The following is a 13,183-nucleotide window of genomic DNA, read 5'->3' as shown; positions in this document are numbered from 1 at the left end:
CAAACTTGGTATTAACTAGGTCTACCTACTCACTGATGAGACCTCAAAAAAGGTCGAAACCGGTCTGGGTAGTGACCTTCTCTCATAATGTAGAACAGTAATACAGCTCCTAGGAGCTAAGTTCGCATTATGGGTAAATACCAAGAATAATGATTGGAGCTTGCTCCACTCTTTCTATGAGTTGCCTCAGTTTGCACTACCTAAATGGATCAGGTGCTGCTTTCCAGGTATTTGCTTACGCTTGGAATCGCCGAACTTTATATAGTTTCAATATTTGGCATGAAACTCTTTGAGTGTCTTATTCAGCTAAGAAACAATATGGGATGCTATAAAAGTGTGTTTTCACCATTAAAGAGTCATTTAACTGCCAAAAATGATTGGGTATGTGCCCTGGATGGTTGCACAGCATGTGTCATAGCACCCAAGATTGAGAGAGGTCATCACCCCATGTCAGTGATGGTTTGGTAGGGGTGACATACCAGTGGGTATCCAAGTTGCATTTCTGCGAGAAACAGATCAAAACTTCTGCCAACACATATCAAGGCACTGTGCCTGAACTTGTGGTATGACCCCTGAACAACATCTTGTTTTACAGCAGGCAGTGGATCTTCCTGTTGGACTCTTCCCCTGCACACAAACCAAGGACCCCACAACAATGATTACAGGTGCGCTTGACCACATATCACCATCTGATTTGCTGACTGGAATTCCTTATCTGAATCCATTGATTGGACTTCAAATTGTGGTCGAAGCATGATAGAGTAGCCTGCAAGAAAACACTTCAGCATTGCCAGCCTGAAGATGAATTTGGAGTGAGCAGTGGCAGTGTTTCCATTGAATGTTGTGCATGCTGCCATCAATATGTGGCCTCACAGACTTCATGTGTGCTTGAAGACAAAGGGGACATTTCAAACACTGAGTGCTGCTATATGCACATTATATATGTGGTTTGTATGTGCTGGAAGCTGTAAATGATTTACTGATAGATTAAAGATTTATGCACTGTTCAAGTTGTAATAATATTTATGGCTAGACTAGGTAGTTGGAGTAATTATGACAAGTCTAGAGATTTGGGCAGTATGGTGGATAGGAAGTTGAAGGGTCATATAGCAAAAATTTAAATGCAACAGAGGATAACTGTGATGTTGAAATGAACTCATTATTGGGGTTAATGGAATAAATAGAGCACATATAAAACAATTAAACAACATATTTAATTATTTATTTATTCCATTAAATCTCATAATAAGTTCAATCCAGCATGTAAGTCTAAACAGTCAGTTGAAACAAACATCGACATATCAGGATATGGAAATCATTTTGCATCTTTACATTGGTCATGATTATGGACTATCGATTATGAGGATAGATTGGGAGTATGTGGACTGCAGACGATACAATTTTTCATTATATGGAAGGTTGAGAAAGGACAGTTGATTTGGTGTTTGGTTAAGAAACAAGTGAGTGCTAGATATTTCTCTCACTGAACCATGAGTGAGTGGAACAGTTTGCCTGTTGAACTAGTGAATGCATCTAATGAGATTCAAAAACGTAATGAAAAGAAAACTGGTGTAGATGATATAGGCCTTCCTTGATGAGTTTGTGGCTTCATGGTGGTTCATCATCATCATCAAATTCCTTCTATGGTGTACAGGATATGATAGTACTACATGAAAAAAATTACATCATTACTAACTTCCTATCTACAATTTTCCTCCAAATCAGTCTGTTACTTGTCAAGACTGCAACATTATCAGATCTTATATTTCTATCATCTAAGGCGCTTCGTACCGTATCAATCACCTATACCTTGGTCTTCCTCTGGGTCGTTTTGCTGCCAACATGGTAGAGAATGCTTATTTTGCTAATCTTTCTTCGCCCATTCTGTTTAAGTGACCATACCACCTGGGATTAGCTCTGCTAACGCATTCCTGGATGCTGACGATGTCAAGTTCTTTCCTAATATCCTCGTTTTTAATATGCTATTGCCATTGATGCCATCTGTTCATGCCTCTAATCTTTCTCAGGACTCATATCTACGGTCTCTAGTCTTTGGTCAAGTGTTTAACTTCTGACCCAGCTCTCAGATACATAAGTTAAAACTGGTTTGAACACTGTCTTCTATACAGCTAATTTAGTGTTCTGACTAATTTCTCTCTTATTCAATATGAATTTATTCAATTGACTTCCAACCATACCAGCTTTGCTGATTCTGTTGTCTATTTCTTTATTTAATTTACCATCTTCAGTAAAAATCGTCACTAAGTATCTGAAATGTTTTACTTGTTCCACAGGTTCTCCATTCACAACACAGTTGACTTCAATGATTCTGCCTATTTTCATTGTCTTTGTCTTTTTATTGCTGACCTTCATGCCATATCTATTACAACAGTTATTCAATTTAGTCAGAGAATCTTGCAGACTTGTAGCCGATTTATTTAGAAGTATAACGTCATCCGAATAAAGCAAAGAGCTGATATTAACATCTCCAATTTTGACGTCATGTTTAATACTACTTTCCTTCATAATGTGATCCATATAGATAATGAATAACAGAGGGGATAATGTACATCCTTGTCTCACACCAGATTTAACATTAAACCATCTTCCTGTACTTCCTTCCATTCTAACTGCTGACTTACAACTCAAATAAAGACTAAGTATTGCTTGATATAATGCCCCATTGACACCATATAACTGTAGCGTATTCTCTCTTGGCACCTTGTCATATGCCTTTTCCAAATCAACAAAACTTAAATACAGATCTTTATTATATTCCCATGCTTTCCCGACTATTTGTCGTAAAGTGAAGATCTGATCCTTACAGCCTCTATTTGGCCTAAATCTAGCTAGTTCTTCACCAAGCTTTTCTTCCACAATTCTTCTCAACCGTTTCTCAAGTATACTTGCATAGATCTTGCCAGGAACACTCAGTAGGGAAATACCTATGTAATTCTCACATTCAGTTTTATTTCCCTTTTTATATATGGGTACTATGAGAGCTCTACTCCAATCATCGGGAATTCGTCCCTCTGTCCAGGCTTTCTGAACTATGTAGTGCAGCCACTGTAAGCCTCTTATACCACCATACTTCAGCATTTCTGGTCGAATATCATCTACTCCTGCTGCCTTTCCACATTTCAAGCCTTTGATGGCTTTTTCTACTTCAGGTATGGATATGTATTCCTGCCTGCATGCCTGGTCAGTGTTTTTTACCACTGCGCTGTCATCACCGCTTGTTTCATTTAGCAGTTTTTCAAAGTAATTACTCCATATTTCAAGGATATCTTTTTCTCCCGTTTTCATATCACCTTTATCATCTCTAACTCCTTTTACAGCACTCTTTCCTCCATTCCTAAACTTCTTCAACAACCTCCAGAATATCTTGCCACCTTCTTGATATTTATTTTCTATACATAAAAATATAACGGAAAAACTCACGTAGAAAAATTATTTAATGGTATAATTTTCGCCCGTGTGTCACAGGCATCTTCAGTACAATTAGGCACAAAAATTAAACATTAACTGACAATTCCAAAAAGCGCCACCTAAGTAGCTGGTGTAAGATAACTAAAAAGGTCAATAACTTTCCTAAAAAAAAAAAAAAAAAAAAAAAAAAAAAAAAAAAAATTAATACAATAAAAAGTTAGGAAAGATTAGCTGATTTGTAAAGTACTATCTCCCATAAAGGGGATAGACGTAAGCCGTCGGATCTGTTTAAGTTAGGAGAATGAAGTAGAGTTTCACATGCTTCTTTATAAAGGCGTTCCATGAGAAACTGACTTTTGTGAAGAACTCTTGTCTTTTTCCAATGAACTCTGTGTCTAGTGAAGATGGCATGTTCTGCAAGTCCAGACTTTTCAGGTTTAAAGTATTCAATATAAGATTGGTGTTCTTCTAGCCGAATGGAGGCAGATCTTCCCGTTTGTCCGAAATAACATAATCCACAAGAGCACGGAATCTGGTAGACACCTGGATGATTGAGATGTGGAAGCTTGTCCTTTGGAGAAGCGAGAAAGGTGGAGATTTTTCTAAACGGTCGAAAGGCAACAAAAATATTCAGTGGTTTTAAAATTTTTGCTATACGTTCACTGATGCCTTGAATAAGGTGCCTATTATGGATTTTTTTCATAACATAGACAGGGGTATTCGATCCTTATCCCAAAAAACAGCCAAGAGATTACGTTTTGAATGTGCACAAATTCTTTTTCATGCCAAGCCTCCTCGTCCTAATCTTTCTTACTCTGAATTTAAAGCATTGAAATCACTGAAGAATAACAATAATTTAATAATTACGAAAGCTGATAAGGGGAAGGCTGTAGTGATTCAAGATAGGAAGGAATATGAGAGAAAAATGTCTCTTTTACTTCGCGACTATTCAACTTATAGGCCTCTTACATCGGATCCTACCCGGAGTCAATTGAAGAGACTTAATTCTCTTATAGATAATGTATCTACATGGAATGAAGATCAAAAGAAAAAACTTAAAACCTTCTTCGGTCGTCCACCTAGATTGTATGGTCTTCCAAAAGTTCATAAACCAGGCATTCCGTTAAGACCAGTCGTAGATTGTATAGGTTGCCCAACTTACAAAATCTCAAAATTTTTATCTAATTTACTCTCCTCTTCAACTAGAAGAACTGATACTTATATAAAAAAATACTTTGGATTTTAAAAATAAAATTTCAGATCTTCATTTGGACGTTTCTGATATCATGATCAGTTTAGATGTTGTTTCTTTATTTACAAATGTGCCTCTTTCGGAAAGTATTGAATTACTACAACAGGAATTTCCTTCAGACATTGTAAACTTATTTGATTTTGTAATAAATTCTGGTTATTTTTCTTTTAAAAATAAGTTATATCAACAAATTGAAGGAACAGCAATGGGTAATCCTCTCTCTCCTGCTATCTCCAATTTCTTTATGGAACATTTTGAACAACGTATCATTGACAATATTTCTCCCAGACCTACTCATTGGTTCAGATATGTCGATGACATTTTTGCTGTATGGAATGGCTCTTCTGATGAACTTCAACAATTTCTCAATAAGTTAAACGCATTTCATCCTAGGATTAAGTTTACCCTAGAAGTAGAATCAAATAAGCAGTTAGCCTTTTTAGATCTTCTAATTCTTCGCCAACCAGATGGTAACCTACATTTCTCAGTTTATAGAAAGAAGACTCATACAGGCCATTATATCCATGCGGAATCTCATCACCATCCCAGTCAAAAGGCAGGAACTATTAAAACACTGGTTCAACGGGCCCACTCCTTTTGTTCTACAGACGATCTTTTACAGAAAGAAATACGATATATAACTTCTTCCTTTCTATCTAATGGCTATAAGAATTGCTTCATTAAAAGAACTTTGAGTAGATTTAATATGTCTCCCTCTTCAAACACAGAGGAAATAACGCGCATTACCATCCCTTATATACAAGGCATCAGTGAACGTATAGCAAAAATTTTAAAACCACTGAATATTTTTGTTGCCTTTCGACCGTTTAGAAAAATCTCCACCTTTCTCGCTTCTCCAAAGGACAAGCTTCCACATCTCAATCATCCAGGTGTCTACCAGATTCCGTGCTCTTGTGGATTATGTTATTTCGGACAAACGGGAAGATCTGCCTCCATTCGGCTAGAAGAACACCAATCTTATATTGAATACTTTAAACCTGAAAAGTCTGGACTTGCAGAACATGCCATCTTCACTAGACACAGAGTTCATTGGAAAAAGACAAGAGTTCTTCACAAAAGTCAGTTTCTCATGGAACGCCTTTATAAAGAAGCATGTGAAACTCTACTTCATTCTCCTAACTTAAACAGATCCGACGGCTTACGTCTATCCCCTTTATGGGAGATAGTACTTTACAAATCAGCTAATCTTTCCTAACTTTTTATTGTATTGATTTTTTTTTTTTTTTTTTTTTTTTTTTTTTTTTTAGGAAAGTTATTGACCTTTTTAGTTATCTTACACCAGCTACTTAGGTGGCGCTTTTTGGAATTGTCAGTTAGTGTTTAATTTTTGTGCCTAATTGTACTGAAGATGCCTGTGACACACGGGCGAAAATTATACCATTAAATAATTTTTCTACGTGAGTTTTTCCGTTATATTTTTATGTATAGTTATGTCTACTCACGGTTTACCTCTTTTAAAACTTATTTATTTTCTATGTTCTTGCCAAAGTCCTCCCATGACATTTGTTTAGCTAGTTTTACACATTTTTAGCTTTTTTACATTTGCTCTGTATTCTCTAAGAGCACAAGCTGACTTATTTGCCTGGAACTTTTGATATGCTTTCTTCTTTTCCTTCACTGCATGTTTAACTTCCTGTGTCCACAATGCAGTTCTAATTTTTCTATCCTTGCAGACAACTTCACCACATGCCTCTGTAGCTGAATCAATCAGGGCTTTCTTCAAGGCTTGCCACTGAATCTCCAAGGTTTGATTCCTGTTCTCAAACTCTTCCATTTTTTCTTCAATAATCTTTGTGCATTTTAGTCTACAGTTCACATCTGAGAGCTGCTCAACTTTTATTCGCTTTAAAACTTTCTTACATGTTATTCTTTTCAATATGAAATTCAATTTTATCCTGCTCAAGACTAAATAGTTATCATTTCCAATTTCAAATCCTCTGTAGACTCTTGTGTCCTGCACCAGGGAGAAAACATCAATATGAACAATAACATAGTCAATGAGACTTTTCTTATTCCTTGCCTCTTCTCTCCATGTGAATTTGCACACATTGTTATGTTCAAACATGGTGTTAGTAATTACCAGTCCATGCCCTGAGCAGAAATCCAACAGATATTTGCCATTATTATTAGCTTTGCTCTTTTCTCCAAATTTTCCCAAAATATTTCTGTATGTCTCACAATCATTTCCTACTCTGCTATTTAGATCCCCAACAAGGACCAACTTTTCCTTTTTCATTGTGTCAGTTGCTTTTTCTAAAGCCTCAAAAAATTCCTCCACTTTTACCTTAGTAGAACCTTCTGTGGGACCATAGGCACAAATAAGTCTAATTGTCCAGTTCCCCATTCTCATATTTGCCCATATTACTCTACTTGAGACTGACTACCATTCAAGAAGATTAGCCTCGTATTTTGTGTAAAAATGCGAGGCTAATATCTGTTGGATTTCTATGGCTACTCCTTCTTTTCCTTGATTGTCATTGCCTGAATATAACGTTTTGTATTTATTGCTCAGAAAGATCTCACCAGTTTTGGTCTTTTTTGTTTCAGTCACCCCTATTATGTCGATCTGGTACTTATCTAATTCCTCAGCTAGGCTCCATTTCTTTGCCATGCAAGCTTCTTATGTTGATAGTACCGATCTTTAACTCTGGTGAAGTTGAGTTGGGTGTGTTTTCAGATTTGTTCCAGTAGCTCACTTTTTGCTGTTCGCCCTGGTTCCCTGACAAAAACAACGGAGGCTTTGTTCAACTGGGCAACGCCCCAGCCAGCATGAAATTTGGTCATGTTGTGACATCATTTTTGTTTATTTTGGTTTAACCAATAAGAATACAATTTGGTCAGCTAAATCCCAAATTGCCAGCTCATCCTCGTTCATTCAGTATCCAAGTAGATACCCAACAGGGTGCACCACGAGAAGGTGAGGATTGGACATTAGGTCAGAAGCCCTAGTCGGTTCTCTGCATTCCTTTAAAGGCTATGTGGAGGTCTCCTCTCAGTTATACAGCTTTGACCCTTAAGCACCCCATTTAGGCCAGTATTGTGATACATTGATATACTTTCAGATAAACATACCTTATGTAATGAATTTAATCATAATTATTCATTTAAAATTTTCTACATTTTGTTACATGCCTTTAGCCCCAATACCGTGTAAAACGGATACAGACAGGCATGTTTGTGTGTGTGAGTGCATGTGCACATGAAATTTCGTCAATATCTAGTAGTCCTATCATTTTATACCATAAAGAATTTTTATAAATGTTTTGTTTTTTTCTTAGGAAGTCTTTCAGATATCTCTGATTTCATATGAAAAATTAATTTGCATATAAAAACGCTGGTTATTTTTGAAGTTATCTTTTATTGAATGAAAATGCTTATATGGAGTAATTTGTTTTTAGGAAATCAAAGATATAACCTATTAAAACACACTAGCTTCTCATGAGTTAATTGTTAGTTTTTTTTTTATTTAAATGTGCATTTACTTTATATGATCAGTATATGCATGAATCTATATTTTAAGGTTGCTCTTCTTTTATTATCATGCTATTTGTAGGACAACAAGATGTGAAAATATTAAAAGTGAATAAAGAACCTTCTGTCATTTCTGAGATGGAAAAAAAGGAACCAAGTGATAACCACAAGGAAGAAGTATGTGAGAAAGAACAAGTGGAAGACTCTGTTAGCTGCTCATCTGATAAAGTTTTCTTTCATATTGAAAGTATGTTTTTATTGCTTTGTTTGTGATCTGTGTATTTTTTATTGTAGGAATTTATAGATTTTTCTTAGAAGACATCTTCTAGTCTTTTGTGTAGGTTTTTATTTATTTATTATTATTTTTAATTAAGGCCTTGTATAGATTTGCTTGTGATAGTCAAAATTATTTTCATTAAATCTCACACTAACTTATATGTTGTATTTCCTGAAGGGGTATAACAGAATATGATAATACTACACATTTTATTATTATTATTATCATCATCACTACCTTCCCATAATTTTCTTTCAGATTATTCTGTTATTTGTCAGATGTTATATTTTGGGATAATAAGGATAACATGAGCTGCATCAATCTATCTGTATGTTGGTTTTCCAGCCGTCCTAGCATCAAACATCTAGTTTGTTTATTCTCTTCTCTCCCATTGTTTTTAAATTGAAATGAGTAAGTTTAGCTTCCACATTCTCAAGTGATGTTAATATTCTCATTGTGCTGGATTTATTTAGGAATCTAAATAAATACTGGATTTATTATATTATAACATCATCTGTATTAAGTAATGAGATGAGATTAATGTCTCCAGTTTTGAGATCAGGTTTAGTTCTAATTTCTTTCATAGTGGGATCTGTAAGATGAATAGCAGATATAGTATATATTCTTGTCTTGCATCTGATTTTACATAAAACATGTGCCTTACCTCTTTCAGTTCTAACTGCTGACTCACAACATAAGTATAGGCTGCATGTTTTGGTCTGTATAATGACTGTTTACAATGTATAATTGTATTGCTTTTTTAGCAGATTTTCTCTGAACCTTATCATATTCCTTTGTTACATCTTTCCATTTTTCTCTTAAAGTAAAACTGAATTTGAATAAATTCAAGGCGAATATTTCCTCATCAGCTATATTCGTCCGAATGTAAAAAATCTGATTCTGACAATCTGTTCTGTTTAGAATCCACCATATTATTATTAACAGAGACTTCCAGGGAGGCCACACTACACGCACCAGCTATCATACTTCTTCTTGAATTCATTCACACTGCTTGCACACACCACTGTATGAAAGAAAAATCTAAATCTCACCCACTTCTTAGCAGCATTTGTTCTCAGCTTCCAAGAATGCCCTCTTGTCCTTTCCCCTCCCTCCATAAAATAAAAACTTCCATCAACTGAAATTCTCTATGACCCTTTCAGAAGTTTGTAAGTCTGAATCATATAACCCCCCCTCTTTCTCCCGTTTGCTAGTGTCTGCAGTCTAGAAATTCTCAGTCTGTCTTCATGATCAGTATTCCACAATTGTTATATCATTTTTGACGCTCTTCTTTGCACTCTCTTCACTGGATCAGAAACACAATGAAAACCTGGGAAAATAGTCACTTGGACTATTCCACACAATAGTCCAAGTGAGGTTTTATCAAGGCCTTAAAAAGAGGCAAAATGATATTCTTATCTTTACATATGAAAGTTCGTTTCAGCATTGGAATTATCTTTTGAGTTGTATTTGCAATATTTGTTACATGGCCCCTGAACTTCAACTTGCTATCTATTAACACTCCAAGATCCTACCAATTTTTCTAGCACAATCCCACCAATATAATACGACATTGAATATCTAACCATGCCAAAGTGCATGACTTTACATTTACTGACATCTATTTTCCCATGCCCACTATTCCAGCCTATTCAAACCATTCTGCAAGTACTACATATCAGCCATATTCCTGATTTATTACCTGTCTTTGCATCATAAGCAAATAGCTGTATGTTGCCTATCAAATACTTCCCAACTTGCCAATAAATGTACAAAGTGAATGATAGTGGATCAAGTGGTGAATCACAATTTTTTGATTAACCACCCAAATCTTAATAATGGTGGCATAAAAATCCCAAGAATTTGGATGGCACACATTCAGCCCACTTAGTTTCCGGCAAACCCTGACTTTAGGACTTTAAGCAATTTTTCAGCTTTTGTTAACCACTATCTATACCAGTTGGCTGTAATTTATAAGTAATAATTATTTATTTATTTATTATTTATTAATTTTTTCCTTTTTGTAAACATGTTGCTCACCAGCTTAATTAATTTGTAACCTAATGGATAACAATAGTAATGGGACTCTAGCTTTGATGTAGTAAGGTTTTTTTTTTTCACCAGAGGTTAGGCCGATAGTTGTAATGGTTGGTCAGTAAGTTTAGCATGCCATGTAGATTGTAGTGCAGCTTGTTTCTTTGTATATATGTGCATACTCCAGATAATGATCTTAATATGAAGGTCAAAATGTCGAGTGTTTATTTTGATTTACATTAAACTAAAGTTTTACTCTAACATGGTAGTTATTTCCATAATTTGCATAATGTATTCTGATCACCGTGTAAGCATGAAGGAAAGCATACTTTGTTTACTTACACTTAGATAAAGAATTAAATAAAATATAATTTCTTGGCAAGTTTAATTAATTTAGTGCATGCAGTATTTTTTCAAGATAATGAATCTTCACTTTCTCAAAAAAAATAAAAATAAATAAAAAATAATATTAAAAATAAATAAAATAAAATCTGTTTTCCAGTGTTGATTAGATAAGTGAGGGATTACTATATATATCATTTTTATATGGATCATAATACCAATGAAAGTTATATGATCCTGACAGGTGTGACTCTAGCAACTAATCTATCTTTTAAAATAGCCTTCATCTAATAATTTTAACACTTTATGGAAGAAGCAGTCAAAGAACTGAATGCAATAAAGATGTGAGATTCCATGCTAACATCAAGTAACCTGCATCACAATGATTATCTGAATTCAAAAGGAATTCATTTTTCTGAATTTTTGATTAGTTTATTATTTTCAGTGATTATAAGTGTAGTTCTTAGCAAGTCGGTCCAGAATGCAGAAATAATATGGTGATACATGTTTTTCCTACAATATATGAGAAAAATTGATTTTGCCATGAAATATTTCTCGTTATCTTTATGGGTCTAGCTCCCATCAATTAGATCTCAAGAAAGGTTGAAGTATACTTGGAAAGTGACTCAATGTAATGTATAGTATACTGTGCATTATGGGATGACACAAAGACTAGCTTGCAGTCATTTGTACTTTCTGTATGCAAATAATTTAGCCATGAAGATACTTTGTATGCTTATACCAATGCAAATCATGGATGACAACATGAATATAATTTTATTGGTTATTTATATTATTTTGTGTGCAATATTTGTTTTTGTGTTTTGAAGGGGAAGGGAAGCAAAAATGAAAATAAAATAAATAAGCAAAGAAGAAATTTTCCTTTTGAGGCTATTTAATCCATGCCAAAATTGTGTTTTAGCATGGAATAAATGACTGCATATATATTAATTTCAGAAATGCAGAACAATGTCTGTACTTCTAATTGCATTCACTTCTCCATATTTAAAATTTTTTAGCTGCAATTTTTTTGTAATCTGATTTTTTATAACTTATAGCCTTGACCCATGAACATTCCAATCCTTCCAATCTATAATTTATTTCTTCAGTGCTTTTAATGAGAATGAATAAAGTTCTTTCTCATTAGAAGGAAATTGTAAAGTGATACTTCACATTAGGCCCCATATGAGATCTTTCCAGCTAATGCTGAAGAAGAGATCTTATTTTTTTCTTCAAAATTCCAAACTGGATTTTGTCAGTGGAAATGCTATGAGATTTGTTCCCAATATTTCATCCACCTTCTCACAGCCATAAAATATTTCAACCACATCTTTGCAAATGCATACAATTATTATGCTCACATATAATAAACATACCTAAAATAAAATATTTCTATAAATTCATGATAAAATCCAGTTTTGGAAATTATTCAAAACAAAACAAACAAAAAAAAAACAGCTATAATTTCCAAAAACCTAACAGGCCAGTGACTTCCACCCTATTCTAAGCTGAACTCTCTTATTCGGGTATGCAGTTTTTTTTTAGTGTATTAGGACTGAGCTCATTGTTCTAATATATATACAATACCACCATAGTGCAGCTAGAAGAATGATTTATTACATCTTGGTTGGAAAGTTCTGGGTTTGATTCTCATCATTATGTGAGGAAGATTTCCCTAAAATAAACCTTTTTTCATTGAAACAATTTAACCAGTCTCTGGGAGACAGCAGGTTTTCCACCCAAATAAATCAGGTTTGTCTTTTAGCAAAAAGAGAAGTTGGCCTGAGAATCTACAATAAAATTCAAAGAATGCATAACAAATGGATCTAAGAGTCTTTGTAGGATATTAATTTTAGAGAAGTGATTGGGAATCTATATAGTGTGTATGTTAAGGGGTGGGGGGGTTCTATGCTGGAATTTGTATTTGAAGGCTGAGAATATATTGCAAATGTAATTTAGAGATTAAAATTGTTGGAGATCTAGATACCTGGAAAATATCTCAATTTTGAATAGGTACTTGACTGTGATCTGAGGGCTATATATTCAGACATTATATTGTATTATATCCCAAACAATCTCCAAATTAGTTGGATGGTTATATCTACTATAAAGAATCATATGTCTGTTTTCCCAATTAATACTTAATATATAATTAATGTTTCAGGAAAATTTGGAGGAAAAAAAAACAAAGCTAATAATAACGGACCTGGCTTAGTCATTACTAAAACTGTTTCCACATAAAATATGTGAGATTCACATGGGGAGAAGATAAAAGAAATAAAAAAAAGTCTTAACTATCTTTACACTTGTTCAAAATAGAAGAGTGTATTGGAGATTTAAAATAGGAAGTAATCACA

The 13,183-nt window shown here is 34.3% G+C and overlaps 1 protein-coding gene across 4 annotated transcripts in view; it reads left to right on the top strand.

The window, feature by feature from the left end:
• Positions 1-13,183, top strand: part of LOC150092959 (uncharacterized) — a 538,308-nt gene that overhangs the window by 220,095 nt on the left and 305,030 nt on the right. For all 4 annotated transcript variants that reach the window (XM_090413661.1, XM_090413660.1, XM_090413659.1 and 1 more), the window contains one exon: positions 8,256-8,420. In XM_090413661.1, coding sequence (XP_090269787.1) covers positions 8,256-8,420 — 165 coding nt within the window. The remainder of the gene's footprint in view (positions 1-8,255; positions 8,421-13,183) is intronic.

Source organism: Typopeltis vanoorti, chromosome 24, assembly GCF_054136105.1.
Source record: "Typopeltis vanoorti isolate ZY-2024b chromosome 24, IOZ_Tvanoo_1.0, whole genome shotgun sequence".
In the NCBI taxonomy this organism is placed as follows: Eukaryota; Metazoa; Arthropoda; class Arachnida; order Uropygi; family Thelyphonidae; genus Typopeltis; species Typopeltis vanoorti.
Note: the sequence above shows the minus strand (reverse complement) of the source record. Positions and strands in the feature narration are given on the sequence as shown.